The sequence below is a fragment of the Schistocerca piceifrons genome, chromosome 4 (genome assembly GCF_021461385.2).
Source record: "Schistocerca piceifrons isolate TAMUIC-IGC-003096 chromosome 4, iqSchPice1.1, whole genome shotgun sequence".
Taxonomy (NCBI): domain Eukaryota; kingdom Metazoa; phylum Arthropoda; class Insecta; order Orthoptera; family Acrididae; genus Schistocerca; species Schistocerca piceifrons.
Genome location: NC_060141.1, coordinates 466,771,666 through 466,789,906, shown reverse-complemented (window position 1 = coordinate 466,789,906; position 18,241 = coordinate 466,771,666). Strand labels below are relative to the sequence as shown.

Below are 18,241 nucleotides of genomic sequence, written 5' to 3'. Positions count from 1 at the left end.
AATTCATGGGGTATTTCTAGGGAAAGTTACTTGGCAAACTAGTTAAATGATCTTGCATTTGTAATGACAGTATTGCCCTAAGAAAGAGACATGGACACTATAAAAGTTGTTTATCACAGCTACTTTGAATCTGTTCTAAGATATGGAATATTCTTTTTGAAGAATGCAAGCAATGCAAATAGGTTAATGTTATTACAAGAAATGTATTATTTGAAATATTTGTAATATTAAGGTTAGGGATACATGGCAAACACTGTTCAGGGATCTACATTTTTGACTGTTCCAAGTATTTATACTTATGAACTCTTTATTTTTATACAAAAATTCAGAATTATTTGTAGAAAACCGTTTTCAAGGTATCTTCAGTACAAGATACAAGGATAATTTGTGTTACCATCCCACAGATTACAACTGTTTTTCCAGATTCCTCCAGACTATGGAAATTTATAACATATTAAAAGTGAAAAGCTTTCACAGTATGGACCTAGGTTTACTGAAAAGAAAATTACTTTATTCCTGTGAGAAAATGTTATTATTCAGTCACTGAAGTGTAATGTAATAAACCTATACAGATACTTGTAAATTAAGATTGATTTTAGTATGAGGGTGGTTTGAAAAGTTCTCAGAACCACCACGAGAGGTCAGCGCTAGCACAAAAAAAAAAAATCTAGATTCGAGCAATGAGTCATAAAAAAAAGTATGAAAGCATGGGATATTCATGCCGATTTCCAGAATACACTGGGGGACTCTGCACCTTCAACTGTTGCCAAGTGGACAAATGAATTAAAATTTGGTTGGGAGAGCCTAGATTATTATCTGTGCAGTAGTTGGCTAAGATGTGTCATTACTCCAGAAATCATTGCAAAAGTGCACAAAATGGTCATGGAGGATCGCCAATTGAAAGTGCATGAAATTGCTCATGCTTGCCAGATGTCATCTTAAAGGATATATCACATTTTAACTGAAAAATTAGAAATCAAAAAATTATCTGCAAAGATGGGTACCACAACTCTTTGGTGTTGGATCAGAAACGCATGAGAATGGTCATACCGGAACAATGTTTGACCCATTTTAGGAAAAATGGACAAGATTTTTTGTGCTGGTTTCTGACCACGAATGAAGCTTGGATGCACTACTATAACCCAGAGTCAAAACAAAAGTCAAAGCGGTGAAAACACGCTGATTCTCTGCCACCAAAGAAAGCAAAGACAATTCCTTCGGCGGGAAAGGTCATGGCATCAGTGTTCTGAGTTGCGAAGGAAATTCTGTTTGTCGATTATCTCCCCACCAGGCAAAAACTGGACAAATTGTAACAAAAGATAAGTGAAAAGAGGCCAGGTTTAGCAATGAAGAAAGTCATCTTCCATCAAGACAATGCACACCTGCACGCATGCCATTGCCATGGCAAAATTACACCAATTAAGGTATGAATTGTTGTCACACCCACCTTATTCACCTGATATGGCTCCATCAAACTTCCATCTCTTCCCAAAAGTGAAAATTTTTCTTGGTGGACAAATATTCACTTCAAACAAAGAATTGATAGCCGGAGTTGACAACTATTTTGCAGGCCTTGAGGAAACTCATCAAGGCACTGGAACATCACTGGACCAAGCGCATTAACCTACAAGGAGACTACATTGAAAAAATAAAAAAGTTTCAGTGATGTAATAATTTTTTTTTCTGTTCTGTTCTGAGAACAGTTCAAATTGCTCTCCTATTTTCTCTGACACATTATATTTCTCTCAGTTATATTACTTATACTGACAAGTCTCCTGTACATTAAATCAATTAGTTATTTATGGCCGCGCGGGATTAGCCGAGCGGTCTATGGCACTGCAGTCATGGACTGTGCCGCTGATCCCGGCGGGCATGGGTGTGTGTGTTTGTCATTAGGATAATTTAGGTTAAGTAGTGTGTAAGCTTAGGGACTGAGGACCTTAGAAGTTAAGTCCCATAAGATTTCACACACATTTGAACATTTGAGTTATTTATGTACAAAATGAGTTAGTAATATTCTGATTCTGTAATGAGTCAAACCTAACATTAAAAACTACAAGAAAATCACAAATATTTAATCTACTCTCTGTGTTAACAATAAGGTATCACCATTTTACTTAATGATATTCATGCTGATACCAGCAAAATTTAACCAAATAATTAAAAAAGAAACTGCTAGTAAAAAAGATGTTCCTTTCTCAGTTACATTAACAGGTGCTCTTTTAGGTTAATAATTACTTGATAACATACAAATTATGAAGAGGAAAATGATTACCTGCTTTTGTAAACACAGAGTTCAGTTGTCAGTAGATTACTACCAATATTTGTCATGCTGCTTTACAATGAACATTGCTAGTTGCCATAGTTTCCATGTAGCTACCAGCACTTTTTAATCAGATATTCAGATAATTTATGGAAAGAGTGTGTAATGAGATCTTTTAAATTTTCTTTTGAATGGCCTGGGATTCCCAGTTCCTTGTTTTATGTTTCTCAGTTCCTTGTTTTATGTTCGACAGGAACTGAATACTTTTGTACCATAATACATAACTACACTCTGAACAGCAGACATGAAGGCAAAGTCCATAAAAATTAGTCCTGAGTCTTGTATTATGATAGCATAGATCACAGTTCAGCTGAAGCTTACTCTAGAAGATAAAAACAGTTAAGGAGCACATATACTAGGAAGTGAAGTGTAAGAACTCTAATATTGGAGTCTGAGTTTTTGGAAGTTAAGAACAATTTCTTTGTTAGAGAAATTCAGTCAGATAGGAAACAAGTACTGCTAACAAATACAGTACTTCTCACCATGAGCATCACCCACATAAATGATTGCATTTCTGGGCGAGGTAAATGTTTCGTTCCGTAGATGTAACTGATTACATTAATATTGAAGTTTGATAACTTACACCCAAAAGTTACACATACCTCATCTCCAAAATTAATATGAATTCTGTACAACCATCTACAGACCACTGAAAAGCAGTTTTTGCGATACACTTACAGAAAAAAATCACAACATCAAGGAGGAGCTATCAAAAATGAATGAAAGTAGGTAAGCATCTGGAAGATGATGTCTGTTCAGATTTCACGTCCGTCGCATAACTCCAGAGTGGTGCTAGTAATGAACTGACATTAGTCAAGAATGCCTTTAAGGCAACAAAGATGCCATTATCAACACCTCACTCAGTTTGAATGAGGTTGCGTAATAGGGCTGTGAGAAGCTGGAGGATCCTTCTATGATACTGCAGAAAGACTTGGCAGGATTGTAGCCAGTGAACATGATTGCTGGCGGAGGTGATCATGAGAATATACTGTTGCAAGAAGACCAAGCTCCGCATGGCCAGGTGTCACTACCAAGAGGGAAGACCATTTGTTTTGTATATGGCTCTGGTGCATCTTACTGCAGCTATGGCAGCAATTTGAACAGCAGTTGATAGCACAGTGACACAAAGAACTGTTATAAATCAGTTACTTCAAGGACAGCTCTTCCACTGAACCCAAACCAGTGTTGTTGGCAACTTCAGTGGTGTCAAGCAAGAGCTCATGAAAGGCAGGGTGGGGGTCTGTTGAATTTTCTGAAGAAAGGTGGTTCTGCCTCAGTGCCAGTGATGGCCTTGTGTTGGTTAGAAGGAAGCCAGTTAAGGGCATGCAACCAACGTGTCTGCATGACATGCCCTGATTGCAAATTTGTATCTTAATCTGAAGATTCGACCTGTTGTGCTGCCATTCATGAACAGTATTCCAGGGAATGTTTTCCAACAGGCTTGCTCACATACTGCTGTTGTAGCCCAACATTCTCTAAGGGTGTCGACATGTTGCCTAGGCTTGCTTGATTGCCAGATCTGTCCTCAGTTGAGCACATAAGGGACATCATCAGATGGCAACTCCAGTGTCATCCACACCCAGCTTTAATTGCCCCTGTATAGACCATCAAATGCAACTGAGATGGAACTCCATCCCCGAAACTGACATCCAACAGCTGTACAACACAGTGCATGCATATTTTCATGCTTGCATTCAGTGTTCTGGTAGTTACACCAGTTATTAATGTACCAGCATTTCACATTTGGCTTATCTCTTGAGGCCATGGTCGAGGGGTAGTGTCTTTGATTAGTAGTCAAAGCATCTTTGTTTCTGGGTTCTAACCCCACCACTGCTTAAATTTTGAATAAAAATCATCAGCTTCTGGTAAAATAAGTCACCCTCATTCTGCCAATGGCCTTGTCAAAGAGGACAGAGGAGTGGACAGAGGTTCAGGGCACTCTCTTGCCCTTGGGGTGGGAAACAGCCCCTAAAAGCAGAAGAATCAGCAATGATCAATAGCATGAACATGCAGAAGGTAGTGGACACCAATTCAGTAAGGCACATGATGTAACCACAGGACATAAGACCTGTAATTGAAAAGTGTCATGATGATCTCGGCATTGGCAAAAGATTTCAGAATAAACCCCCTTCAGATCTCCTTTAGGGCACTGCCAAGGGGGAGGTGACCATGAGGAAAAGATTGAATAACAAATGAAATAATGAAGTTCAACGAGTCAAGGTGTGGAATGTCCGAAGTTTGAATGTGGTAGGCAAGCTAGGAAATCTGAAGATTGAAATGCAAAGACTCAGTCTAGATATAGTGGAGGTCAGAGAAGTGAAATGGAAAGAATTCAGGGATTTCTGGTCAGATGAGTATTGGATAATATCAACAACAGAAGAGAATGGTATAATGGGAGTAGCATTTGTTATGAATAGACAGGTATAACAGAAAGTGTGTTACTGTGAACAATTCAGTGGTAGGGTTGTTCTCTCAGAATCAACAGCAAACCAACAATGAGAACAATAGTTCAGGTATACATGCTGATGTCACAAGCTGAAAATGAAGAAATGGAGAAAGTATGTGAGGATATTGAATGGGTAGTTCTGTGTGTAAACGGAGAGGAAAATCTAATAATTATGGGAGATTGGAATGCAGTTGTGGTAATAGCAAGTACTCTGTTCAGGAATAACAAGGGAGGGAGGCATATTTGGAAAAGGCTTGGAGATATGGGAAGTTAGATTACAACGTGGTCAGGCAGAGATTCCGAAATCTGATACTGGGTTGTAAGGCATACCCAGGAGCAGATATAGATTCAGATCACAATTTAGTAGTGATGAAGTGTTAGCTGAAGCTGAAGAGACCATCCAGGAAGAATCAATATGCAAAAAAATGGGATATGGAAGTAGTAAAGAATGAAGAAGTACAATTGAATATCTCTATGGCTGTAGATGCTGTGCTAAGGAGTAACTCAATAGGCAGTTCAACTGAAGAGGAATGGAAATCTCTAAAACAGGAAATCACAAAAGTTGGAAAGAAAAACATGGGTACAAAGAAGACAAGTGCAAAGAAATGATGGTTAACAGAAGAAATCCTTCAGTTGACTGACAAAAGAAGGAAGTACAAAATTGTTCAGGGAAATTCAGGAGTAAGAAATACAACTCACTTAGATGAAATAAATAGAAAGTGCAGGGAAGCTAAGATGAAATAGCTGCTTAAAAACTTGTAGAAATTGAACAAAAAACAATTGTTGGAAAGACAGATGCAGCATATACAAATGTCAAAACAACCTTAGATGAAATTAAAAGCTAGAGTAGTAACATTTTAGAATGCAGTGGGAATTCCACTGTTAAATACAGAGGAAAGAGCAGACAGATGGAAATAGTATGTTGAAGGCCTCTGTAGGGGAAAAAGTTGAGTGGTGTGATTGAAGAAGAACAGGAGTCAATAGGGAAGAGATGGGGGATCCAGTATTAGAATCAGAATTTAAAAGAACATTGGAGGATTTAAGTTGAAATAAGAGCAGAAGGGATAGATAACATTCCATCAGAATTTCTAAAATCACTGGGGGAAATGGCAACAAAACGACTATTTATGTTGATGTGCAGAATGTATGAGTTGGGCAGTATACTATCAAACTTTAGGAAAAATGTCATCCACACAATTCCAAAGGCTGCAAGAGCTGACAAGTGCAAGAATTATTGCATAATCAGCTTAACAGCTAAATGCATCCAAGTTGATGACAAGAATAGTATAGAGAAGAATGGAAAAGAGAACTGAGTATATATTAGATGATGATCACATTGGCATTAGGAAAGGTAAAGGTACCAGAGGTGCAGTTCTGACATTACAGTTGATAATGAAAGCAAGACAACAACAAAATCAAGATATGTTCATAGGATACTACAAACTGGAAAAAGCAGTCAACAATGTGAAATGGAGCGAGATGTTCCAAATTCTGAGGAAAATAGGGGTAAGCTACAGGGAAAGATGGGCAATATACAACATGTACAAGAGCCAACAGGGAATAACAAGAGTGGTACATCAAACAGAAAGTTCTTGGATTAAAAAGGGTGTAAGACAAGGATGTAGTCTCTTGCCTCTACTGTTCAATTTATACATCCAAGAAACAATGATGGGAATAAAACAAAGGTTAAACAGTCGAATTAAAATTTAATCGAACAATGGAAAATCCAGGATGGAATGTAACATTGCGACACTATTTTTGTTGTGCCCATTTGTGACTCAGGACCTCCGCTATATGGAAATTATAATTTAATATGAATGGATGCCAATGATAAGATTGCCTGATGACATTGCTACCTTCGGTGAAAGTGAAGAAGAATTACAAGATCTGATGAATGGAATGAACAAATTGCTGAGTACAGAATACAGATTGAGAGTAAATTGAAGACAGATGAAAGTAATAAGAAGAAGCAGAAATGAGAACAGCAAAAAAGTTAACATTAGGATTGATGGTCATGCATTAGATGAAGTTAAGGAATTCTGCTACCTAGGCAGCAAAATAACCTATGGCAGATGAGGCAAGGAGGACAGCAAAAACAGATTATCAATGGCAAAAAAGGCATTCCTGATCAAGAGAGGTTAAACATAGGCCTTAATTTGAGGAAGAAATTTCTGAAAATGTACGTTTTGATCACAGGATTGTATGGTGGTGGAACATGGACTGTGGGAAAACCAGAAAAGAAGAGAATCTAGGCATTTTGGATGTGGTGCTAAAGAAAATTAGGTGGACTGATAAGGTAAGGAATGAGGAGATTTCATTCCCATATGTAACATGTCGCAACTTTGTTCCCAATATTTGGACCACATTGTAGGATTAATTGCCTTCATGATATCACTGTACACAGTTTACACAGTAACATACTTGTGAACAGTCCAAGGGAAACATTCATACTGCAGCTATATGATTCACACAACTTGAGCACTTGTTAGTGCAGCTACAACATACCATTGTCAGATGACACTAGCAGACAAGTGAGGAGTTTTACATGAAAATGACACAGACCACTGTTGTTTTTATGATCAAGTGTTAGTCTAAGCATAGTTTCGTGCGCTCCTGAGTGTTCAAGATCAAAGTTTTGCGTTGTTAGTTATGTGAATAATGCTAAGTTGCACTATGGTTCGGAGCCACCAACGTACACTGTTGTTCTGAGAGAACACACTCCCCATGTTGTTAGGAGGTATCCTACTTGTCTTTCAAACATAATGGAACCCCAGCTCACTGTCCACAAATTACTCATGAACACCTATATCACATGTTCTCTGAAAAGTAGATGGCAAAAATAAAATAAAAGTGTTATGTTTTATGGCCAGTTCATTCACGTCATCTGACCTCATTTCATGTTTTATAGTTGGGTAATAGGAACAGTCATGTGTATGAGACACCTGCTGAGGCTGAAGAGGACCTCCTGAAAAGAATCCTCACTGCTGACAATATAATTTGACTGACTGTGGGATTTCCTATCTTGAACTGATACATTTCCCTTTCAGTATCATCTGTGAATGTTTCATCACAATAACACCTGGTATCATAACAAGACAAGCTTATAACTCACACTATCACCATTTAATGTTTTATTACCTTGATGTGACCCTGTTTTTTAGATGGAAACTGTAAAATCTGGTCTGTGAGAGCTCTGATATCACATGCATGATTTTTGTCTTCCAGAAGCAAATTCCAAATTGGAACCGTGCTTCTCAGAGCCATAACTGACTATCACCGAATCAAAACTGAGGGTGTGTCCAGTAATAAGGCAAAGCTTTCGACCGACTTGAGTATTAATTACAAACATTATTAACCTTTGTATTTCATTATCAGAATTGATCAGATACCTTTGAAGTGTCGCTTGTGCTTGAAAAGCTTCCTGATCAGTATCAGAACTGTGTGATCATTAGACCTTGTATCACTACTGTGTTTGCTAATTGTGAAGAATATGATAATATAAGAGACGTTAATACCTGAAATTTAACTTCCAATTATAAATCTCTTAACAATCCTTTACACTTTAGAGGATAACAGATGTGAGGAGCAAGTCTACTTGAGAAATTAAATGCACACGTCCCACACATACGTAAGAAAGAAGACAAAATTTGCTAGACTTTAAACTAATTTGGATGAATCACCACACTGCAATTTGCACATAAGCAAAAATTATCACTATCATAAAGCATTGGAAGATGCCAAAAATTTTACAAATTCTTAATTTTTAACAATGTAAAATCCAGGATGGAATGTGACAGTATTAGAAAAGGAGATGCTGGGTTGCAGATAGGCACAACAAAAAGACTGTCACAAATAATGCTTTCAGCCAGTAAGGCCCTCATCGAAAACATACCACACACACACACGCACACACACACACACACACACACACACACACACACACACACACACACACAGATAGAGAGAGAGAGAGAGAGAGAGAGAGAGAGAGAGAGAGAGAGACGCGCGTGCACAGGTGCAACTCACACACACATCTGCAGTCTCAGGTGACTGAAACTACACTACGAGCAGCAGCACCAGTACACTTCGAGCAGCAGCACAAGTGCATGATGGCGGTGGCGACTGGATGGGCGTAAGGAAGGGACTGGGTCAGGGAGGGGTACTAGGATGGGGGTGGCAGACATCGAAGTGCTGCAGGTTAGACTGAGGGCAGGGGGGAGTAGTGGAAAAGGAGAGCAGCAAAAAGACTGGGTGCAATGGTGGAATGAGGGATGTGTAATGCTGGGATGGGAACAGGGAAGGGGCTGGATGAATGATGACAGTGACTGATGAAGGTTGAGGCCAGGAGGCTTACAGGAATGTAGGATGTATTGCAGGGAAGTTCCCACCTATGCAGTTCAGAAAAGCTGGTGTTGGTGTAAAGGTTACTCATGGCACAGGCTGTGATGCAGGCATTGGAATGAGGGATGTCATGTTTGGTAGCATGCTGAGCAGCAGGGTTGTCCACTTGTTTCTTGGCCACAGTTTGTTGGTGGTCATTCATGCAGATAGACAGCTTGTTGGTTGTCATACTCGCGTAGAATGCAGCACAGTGGTTGCAGCTTAGCTTGCAGATCACATCACTGGTTTTACAGGTAGCCCTGCCCTTGATGGGATATGTAATGTTGTGACCGGACTGGAGTAGGTGGTGGTGGAAGGATGTATGGGACAGATCTTGCATTGAGGTCTTTTACAGGGGATGAGCCGTGAGGTAAGGGGTTAGGAGCAGGGATTGTGTGGGGATGGATGAGTATATTGTGTAGGTTTGGTGGACGGTGGAATACCACTGTGGGAGGGACGGGAAAGATGGTGGACAGGACATTTCTCATTTCAGGACACGGCGAGAGGTAATTGAAACCCTGGTCGAGAATGTAATTCAGTTGCTCCAGTGCTGGGTGTTACTGAGTTACGAGGGAAATGTTCCTCTGGAGCCAGATGGTGGGATGTTGGGAGGTGGCGGGAGACTTGAAAGATAAAGTACGAGAGATTTGTTTTTGTACAGAGTTGGGAGGATAATTACAGTCGGTGAAGGCTTCAGTGACAGCCTCAGTATATTTCGAGAGGGACCACTTGTCACTGCAGATGTGACGACCATGGGTAGTTATGCTGAACGGAGGGGACTTCTTGGTATGGAATGGGTGGCAGCTGTAGAAGTAGAGATATTGCTGGTGGTTAGTGAATTTGATATGGATGGAGGTACTGATATAGCCATCTTTGAAGGTGGCTTGTTGGGTTGAGTAGGACCATGGAAGCAAATGGGGGAGAAGTTGTTGAGGTTCTGGAGGAATGTGGATAGGGTGTCCACACTATTGATCCAGATTGCAAACAAGTCATCAATGAATCTGATCCAGATGAGTGGTTTAGGATTCTGAGTGTTTAGGAAGGATTTCTCTAGATCAGGGGTTCCCAACAAAATTTTCTTGAGGACCCCCTCATCGAGCATGATTGGTACCTTGTCATATCACAGTATCAAGTACCTAACAAGCCAAATTAAGGGTGTTTTTATACGTTTTCTATTTTTGGTGCTTAGAAAAAACATTGACATATCCATTATTGAAAAAATATTACCCTTAAAACTTTTTCAATTTAGCCATCATTGTTAATGTTAAATTTTTGATTATTGCTCAAACTCTTTGTTTTGAAATCTTTGTGTTTAGTATAACAAACTCCTTAAAAAAATAAAAATTGAGTATGAACTGAAAATGACAAGAAACAGTTAAAATTGAGTGTATTGGTCTTTCAAGTGTACAACACTTGAGATGGCATTGAGAAGACGTGTGAAAAATAAAAAAAAACACTAATTTCATACATGGTATTATTTATTTGAAAAAGTACAGTTACAAGAAAGTACTACATCAGTATACAGTTAGTTTTAATTTTCAGTTCAATCTGACCTTTGAGTCCATTATTTCTGAAATATTAGGTTCCAAACTTGAAACTTTCATTCTGAAATCCGACCGCATGTCGGGCCAATTCGTATATTTGTTTTTCATGAAACACATGGAACAAAATGCTTGCTCACACTGATATGTGGTTGCAAATGGAAGGATATTTTTAATTGCCTTATCTCCCAGTTTCTTGTAGTCCTTGCGTGCTGATGCCCAGAAGTCTATAATTTTATCACCGGTGAAAATGTTTATCATCGTACCACAGCTGGACAGATCCACAAGTTGATCTTACTCTTCTTCAGTGAGGCCTTGGATTTTGTCTATTTCTTCAGCTGAAGGGATTTCGAATCCATCTGTCATCAGGGTCAGGTTCAGGGAAATACTCTCTAAAAGTGGTGGCTAGGCTGCGTAGATACTCGGCTACATTGATCTTGATCTGGTCAGGCAAAATCTCCTCTAATGACTCCAAGAATTGTTTTAAAGTAGAAAAGTTAGTTTGTGACATGTTTTCTATCCTTGACACCCAATCTGTCACTTTTTGACCATAGCACTAATTTTATCCTCAACTTTGAACATGTCTACATGTTTTCGTTGTAAACTCAAGTTTAACACATTCAAGTGTTCAAACACATTAGCTAAGTACGCAACTGTGCAAAGCTAAGAGAAGTTAGAGTGAAAATCCGCGTACTTTGTGTCAAGAAGGAAGATACAAACCTCGTCTCTAAGTTCAAAAAATCTTGACAAGATCCTATCTCGAGAGAGCCATCTTACTTCCGTATGAATAAGAAGTTTCTCATGCTCACTGCCGATCTCTTTACACAACAAAGAAAATAATATGGATTGCAGATTTGAGTTTTAATGTAGTTGACGATTGAACTACTTCATTAAGTATCTTTTGCAAAGGTTCAGGCAATCTTTTGGCTACTAAGGCTTCACAATGGATACAACAGTGAGTCCATTTCACCTCAGGGGCTACTGCTTTGATACTAGCTAGAAGTCCTGTTTTTTGCCAGCCATTGACTTTGCTCCATCCGTCGACAAGTGTACACATTTTTTCCAGGTGACAACGTGTTCATTGAGATAATTATTTAATGCAGTAAAAATATTGTCTGCTGTTGTTTGCAGTAGTTCACATGAAAAAGAAAATCTTCGAACACTTGGTCCTCCCATAATAATCGTGCGAAAACCAACATTATAGCTTTTTTTGATATGTCTGTGCTTTCATCCAATTGTAGAATGTACATGTCACTCACGCAAAGTCTAGCCAGCAATGTTTCTTTGATGTTAACTGCCATATCAGTAATTCATCTTTGAACAGTATTATTGGCTCTAGGAAGACGTTAGACGCAGAAGTTAGCGTTCGCTAAAGCTCTGCTCATGCAGGAAGCAGCCAAAACAAAAAAATCTGTTATCATACGAAATATATTTAATATATTTTTTATTCTAATAGCATCTTGCGGACACCTCTGGCATAGCTCCCCTTGGGGTCCGCGGACCACCTGTTGGGAACCACTGCTCTAGATAGCCCATGAATAGCTTGGCATAGGATGGTGCCATGCGGGTGCCCATAGCCATACCCAGATTTGTTTGCAGGTGATGCCTTCAAAGGAGAAGTTATTGTGGGTGAGGATATAGTGGGTCATGGCAGCCAGGAATGAGGTTGTTGGTTTGGAATCCATTGGGCATTGGGAAAGGTAGTGTTCAATAGCAGTAAGGCCATTGGCATTAGGGATGTTAGTATAAAGGGAGGTGGCATCAATAGTGATGAGCAGGGCCACCATGTGGTAAAAGGATAGGAACTATGGAGAGTCAGTGGAGGAAATGGTTGGTACCTTTTATATTGGAGGATATGTTCCAGGTAATACGTTGAAGGTGTTGGTCTATGAGAGCAGAGATTCTCTCAGTGGGAGCACAGTAACCAGCCACAATAGGGCATCCTGTGTGGTTTGGTTTATGGATTTGAGGAAGCATATAGAAGGTAGGAGTGCAGGTAGTGGTAGGGGTGAGCTGAGAGATGGACTCTGGGGAGAGGTTCTGGGATGGGCCTAAGGATTTGAGGAGGGACTGGAGATCCTGCTGGATTTCTGGAATGTGGTCACTGTGGCAAGGTTTGTAGGTGGAAGTATCTGACAGCTAATAGTCCTTCTGCCAGGTAATCCTTGCAATTCAAAATGACAGTGGTGGAGCCTTTGTCCTCAGGTAGGATTATAAGGTCAGGATTAGTTTTTAGATAGGAGACTGCAGCTCTTTCTGCAGATATAAGGTTAGTTTGCATGTTGAGGGATTTGGGGAATATTTGGATATTTACTTCCTTCACCAAATATTACAGTTGTTACGCACTTGCTGCCTGTGGTATCACAAATGAAAATTTGTGGAGTGTACCTCGATCAATCATCTGATTCTTCCTTTAGACAAAGGCTGTCTTCTTAAATATGAATTCATAATCCACACATTCCTCTCAAAATCTTGTAATATATGAAATATCGTATATAGAGCACATTTTGTGACAAATTACTAACCCCTTCCATCCGTACTGTTGCTTGCAGTCCCTATGCTACAAGTCAATCAAAACCTTCACTAATGCCTTTATACTTAAAGATATCATCCCTTCTTTCTCCAGAAACAATGTATGACACTATATTCTCCTAAAATCGACCACAAATGGTTCATGTATGCAACAACAAAGATTTGTTTACAGGATCATCTTGAGCCTTCTAGACATGGAATAATAACTACAGCAACACAAACAATGGATCTTTTGAAATAATAAAAAATGTATTGTCGCAGAACATATGCTTATGTGAAGGAGTATGAGTCAGGGAGCTAAAACTAAATGTATTATTACTCAGTGCAGCTACAAAATCTTCATTATCAATGTTAATGCACTTATTATTATTACTTCACAATTTTGTTGAATTATTTTGGTATTGCAGATCATATACTGTATTTTGTAGTAATATCTTAAGTCTAGAACACAAATTCCATCTCCATAAACAGATTTAATGCCCATTACTGTACTTTATAGAGGTTTATTGAACATTCATGTTGAAATAGAGTAGGTGTTTAGTGTTAAAAAAATTCTTATGAGTTTTAGTGAATTCAAATAAAAATTAACTGAATTCACAATTTCATTTTTTTTTCTTCCCCAGATCCGGACACAATACCAGATGTGCCGACAACGAAAGGTGCCTCTACTGAGTTACACTAAGACAATGAAGCTTGCTCTTGAAGAGGGTCCGCCATTCCTCCGAAAGACTGCTCCTTATGCAGGGTCAGTCTGCATCTCTAGCACTAAGGTTTTATGAGCTCCCTCAGCTTCATCTAAATTATGAGACAGGATTGCTACCCAGTATACCTTCAGTACATGAAATTTCAAAACTGCGTAGAGACATGTATAAAAGTGAAAACACTATCCTAGCTTTTGGAACTAACAGTTTCTTCATCACCGAGGACAGAGGGATACATTGGGGAAGGTAAAAAAGAATGGGCATGCAATAATGATAAGTCCCTCTCATCCTAGGGTCTGAGTGAACTGCCTTTTCTTTTCTACCCTAACTCTCTCTCTCTCTTCCCCAAGAAAGGAGCTATCTATTCCGTAAGCTAGGATAATGTATGTGCTTTTTATATGTGTGTATCAGCAATACTGAAATTTCAGATGGTGAATGTAAGTACTGTCTTATAATTTTATAACTTTCTCAAGTGAATTTTCTTTTCTACACAAAAATCTTTCAACTTCATCAGTTATATAATTTGTTTCACCAGTAAGTAATTATATTGAACTTGTGTGTGTGTGCTTTTTCTACTTTTTTTGTCAAGTGAGACAAGTGAGAATTGTAACATAGCTATTAGACAATGTGTAATGTGTGATAAAAGGACGTGCACCACACATTCGACATAAGAAATAGAATTACATGATTTGACTTTATATTAAATGATGAAATGATGTTAATAATTGTGCAGCAGAAGTATTGCACAGTTGATGGATATATAACAAGAACTGCAAAATATGTGTATTTTCTAGAAGTAATGTGTACAATGTGTATGATATAGAAGCTGGCTATATTTCCAGAACTGTAAATATATTGTGCCATTTTAGGTTTTCCTGGCATGGGAAAATTTTTTGTATTTCTTGGCTGTTCAGTAAAATACTGCTGTTTGCTGTGTACAACATCAAAAGGCCAGAAAAACATTTGAAAATACTTCTCTCTGTTTATCGGTAGCCCTCTTACAGTGAAATCAGTTAATTGGTATGAGAATGTATTAACGAAAATAGTCATTATGCAGTTCATTTCTTCATTGCTCATTCAATATAATTCACAATTTTCCTCTAATGATAGTCATCTTTTACTTGATAGCATATTTACACCAGCTTAAATCTGTATTCATTTCTGACACTGCATGAATTAAAATTTGAGCAATTTTTTTATTTCTGTTACACAGCTTTACACTTACATAAAACAGCTGAAATATTCACAGTGTTTAATAATTTGACACAGATTGAGTGAGAAAATCAGTTAACAAATTATAATTGTAATAAGAACAAAACTACTACTTTGCCAACTGAACTTCTCCTTGAAGAATAGTACTACATACTATGTTTGCATTGCATGCAACATTCAAAATGATATTGAGATTTGCATTCTTTATAATTTGCAAGAGAAAACACTGCTTTCCACATCATACAAAGTTATGCCAAGTAAATCATGCAGAAAAATATGTTACCTGACTTTAATTTTTGTAATACAGATGCAGCAGCGTAGTAATTTTCAAGAAAACTAGTATCAGAAGAACTGAAGAATCATGTGACTGGCTAATCTATTAGATGAAAAATATTTCTTTTGAAGACAACTAATCATGCTGAAGAATGACCAGCATTAAGTGTTACATAAACATATCTGAAATAATAACGACATAATGCTTCAAATAACCTACAGAAACTGAAATCCAGGAGTAATTCTGTTTTCACATACATTAAAAGTCACAATGAAGATATCAAATTTATTGTTTCAGGTTCGCTGTAAACTTCTTTTTGGCAACATATCAGCTAGGCATATGTTGTGTCTATATTGTATTTGTGGCATCCAATATCAAGCAGGTTTGTACTATTACAAAATGTTAATAATGTAGAAGTAATTATACAAAATGCACCAGTGTAAAACACACAATGTCTGTTGGATCTTGTGAGTTAAAAAGTCATTTACTTTCTTTCAGGTTGTTGATCTCTACTTTGAAGAGATAAGTGTGAGGCTATACATGCTGATGCTTCTGTTGCCTCTTATCCTGATGAACTGGGTCAGGAATCTCAAGCTGCTAGCCCCATTTTCCACACTTGCTAATGTTGTAACATTCGTGGGACTTGGAATTGTTTTATATTTCTTATTTGATGACATTCCAAATCCAGCGATAAGAAATTATGTTGGAGAGCTTCGAAATTTTCCACTTTTTATTGGCACCACATTGTTTGCACTTGAGGCTGTTGGTGTGGTAAGTAATAAGTAGTCTAATAACTGTTACATCAGTTAATAACATTTTATGTTTGTGGTTCATTGTGGTTTCAAGTATTTCTTATCAAGTGAAACATGGCTGTTTTCTTTTAAGAATTTACAATTGCATAAGAGGAAATAAATACTTTTTATTGTGTAATAGTGACCTGCAGTGCTCATTGTCTATATGTTATTTCTTATAGTTACTACAGATAGCTCACTAATGAAGTGGAGAAGGGACATAAAAAAAATAAAGAAAGAAATGGATAGGATAATTGGAAAGAAGAATAAAAGGAATAAATAGCAATGATGACTGGGTATTGCAGGCAAAATATATAAAATTTAGCAAGTTCAGGAGTTTCCCATAACATTAAGGTGCAATGTTGTGTGGGAAACAGGCATAAGGAAAACAGGGCTCATCTTTTCAAGGGAGAAGCAGTCTTGGACTAATGTATACACACACACACACACACACACACACACACACACATACACACACACACACACACACACACACACACACACACACACACACACCAAATAAAAATATACGCTTCACCATTTATCTCTCTTTTTGTCCTTGAATGTGTGGCAACACTACAGTATGCTTTGGCACAATAAGTGAATGAAATCAATGGGGATGATAATAAGCACTTTTGCCACTGTTAGCATAGTTGTGCTGTTATTTACAGTTTTTGTTTACTTTCCGTTCTTTGCCTTTCTATGCTTGCACAGTAAAGTTCACTATCGAATACTGAATGATATTTATTGTGACCACGAGAAGAAGATAGTTTTCAATAATGGTGACCACAAAAAAGGAAAAGAAGCAAAGGATAACAGAGAAATGTATCATTGGAAACAACAGATCTGTTGACACAAGCACCAGAAGAGGGAATCAGAAATGGAACTGCCCAACCATGGACCACCAAACATTACTTTTATTTCACTGCAAAATGACACAACACATGTAAATATTCAATAAGAGAGCCCTTAAGGGCAAAATGGAAATAGTAAGCTTCCTGCATTCTGCTCGATGTGACCTCCACTTTGGGTTATGCAAGATAAAGGCATATTTCAACAGCTTGGGGTGTTTGATAACATGGGTATATATATAATATTGTGATTTTGCATCAGAATTTATAAGTGATTGCAGAATGTGAAGAAATATTGCAAAAGCAAAGTTACACTACGCTACAAGAAGCTATTTTATGGCACTAAACATTGTCACCAGAATGGTTACTACACGGATGATAAGACTCTATCACAAGTGCTCAAAATTTTACATACATTAGAAGGCCCAGAACTTCTACTTGAACAGTCTTGACACATATTATGGCCTTGTAAACTTCTAGGCAACATCCACACCATCACTGCAGAACAAACTGACATGCTATTGCAAGACTTAGCAGAGAAGGCATACACCATTGCAAACCACTTCAGTGAAGTTACTGTATGTGCAAAAATCAGCAACACTGAAGACAAGGATGCAGAAATGGGTGAGGAAGTGGAAGCTCACATCACCTATCCTGTAACATGCACAAATACATCTCACTAACAGCACACATCAGATGAACCCACCATGGAGCAGCCAGCAACTGAAGTGGTAAAACTAAATATGCAGGTAGCCACAGACTGACAGCAACTATGAGGTAGCAGTTTGAAAAATGTATCAAAGGCTTTTTGGCAATTCACCCTCAATTCACTCAACTTTGCACTTACCCATTTCAAAGACAGGTACTAAAGGGTGCTAATGCCCATCTGCAACAGCACAAGTGCCCAGACCAGAGTGTGAGAAGAAGAAGATATACAAACACCACATTAGCAGCAGTCAAATAGTCACATTAATTGTTTATTCATGACCAATTATGTGGTGACAAGTTTCTTATTGATAAAGGTTCAAAAGTCAGTGTTAGTCCAAGAGGTGTTCATGACACACTGATGTTTGGTGCTATACCTGGATTCTAACTGCTATACAACATGGATTTTTGTGATTGCAGATGTGCCTGATCACATAATTGAGGCAGACTTTTTACATCATTATCAGCTTCATTAGTACAAGTAC

General features: G+C 38.1%; 1 protein-coding gene across 6 annotated transcripts in view; it reads left to right on the top strand.

Annotated features, from left to right (window-relative positions):
* LOC124795498 (proton-coupled amino acid transporter-like protein CG1139) overlaps positions 1–18,241 on the top strand; it is a 278,487-nt gene that overhangs the window by 224,501 nt on the left and 35,745 nt on the right. For all 6 annotated transcript variants that reach the window (XM_047259554.1, XM_047259552.1, XM_047259551.1 and 3 more), the window contains exons 5-7: positions 13,846–13,967; positions 15,707–15,791; positions 15,908–16,180. In XM_047259554.1, the coding sequence (XP_047115510.1) occupies positions 13,846–13,967; positions 15,707–15,791; positions 15,908–16,180 (480 nt within the window). The remainder of the gene's footprint in view (positions 1–13,845; positions 13,968–15,706; positions 15,792–15,907; positions 16,181–18,241) is intronic.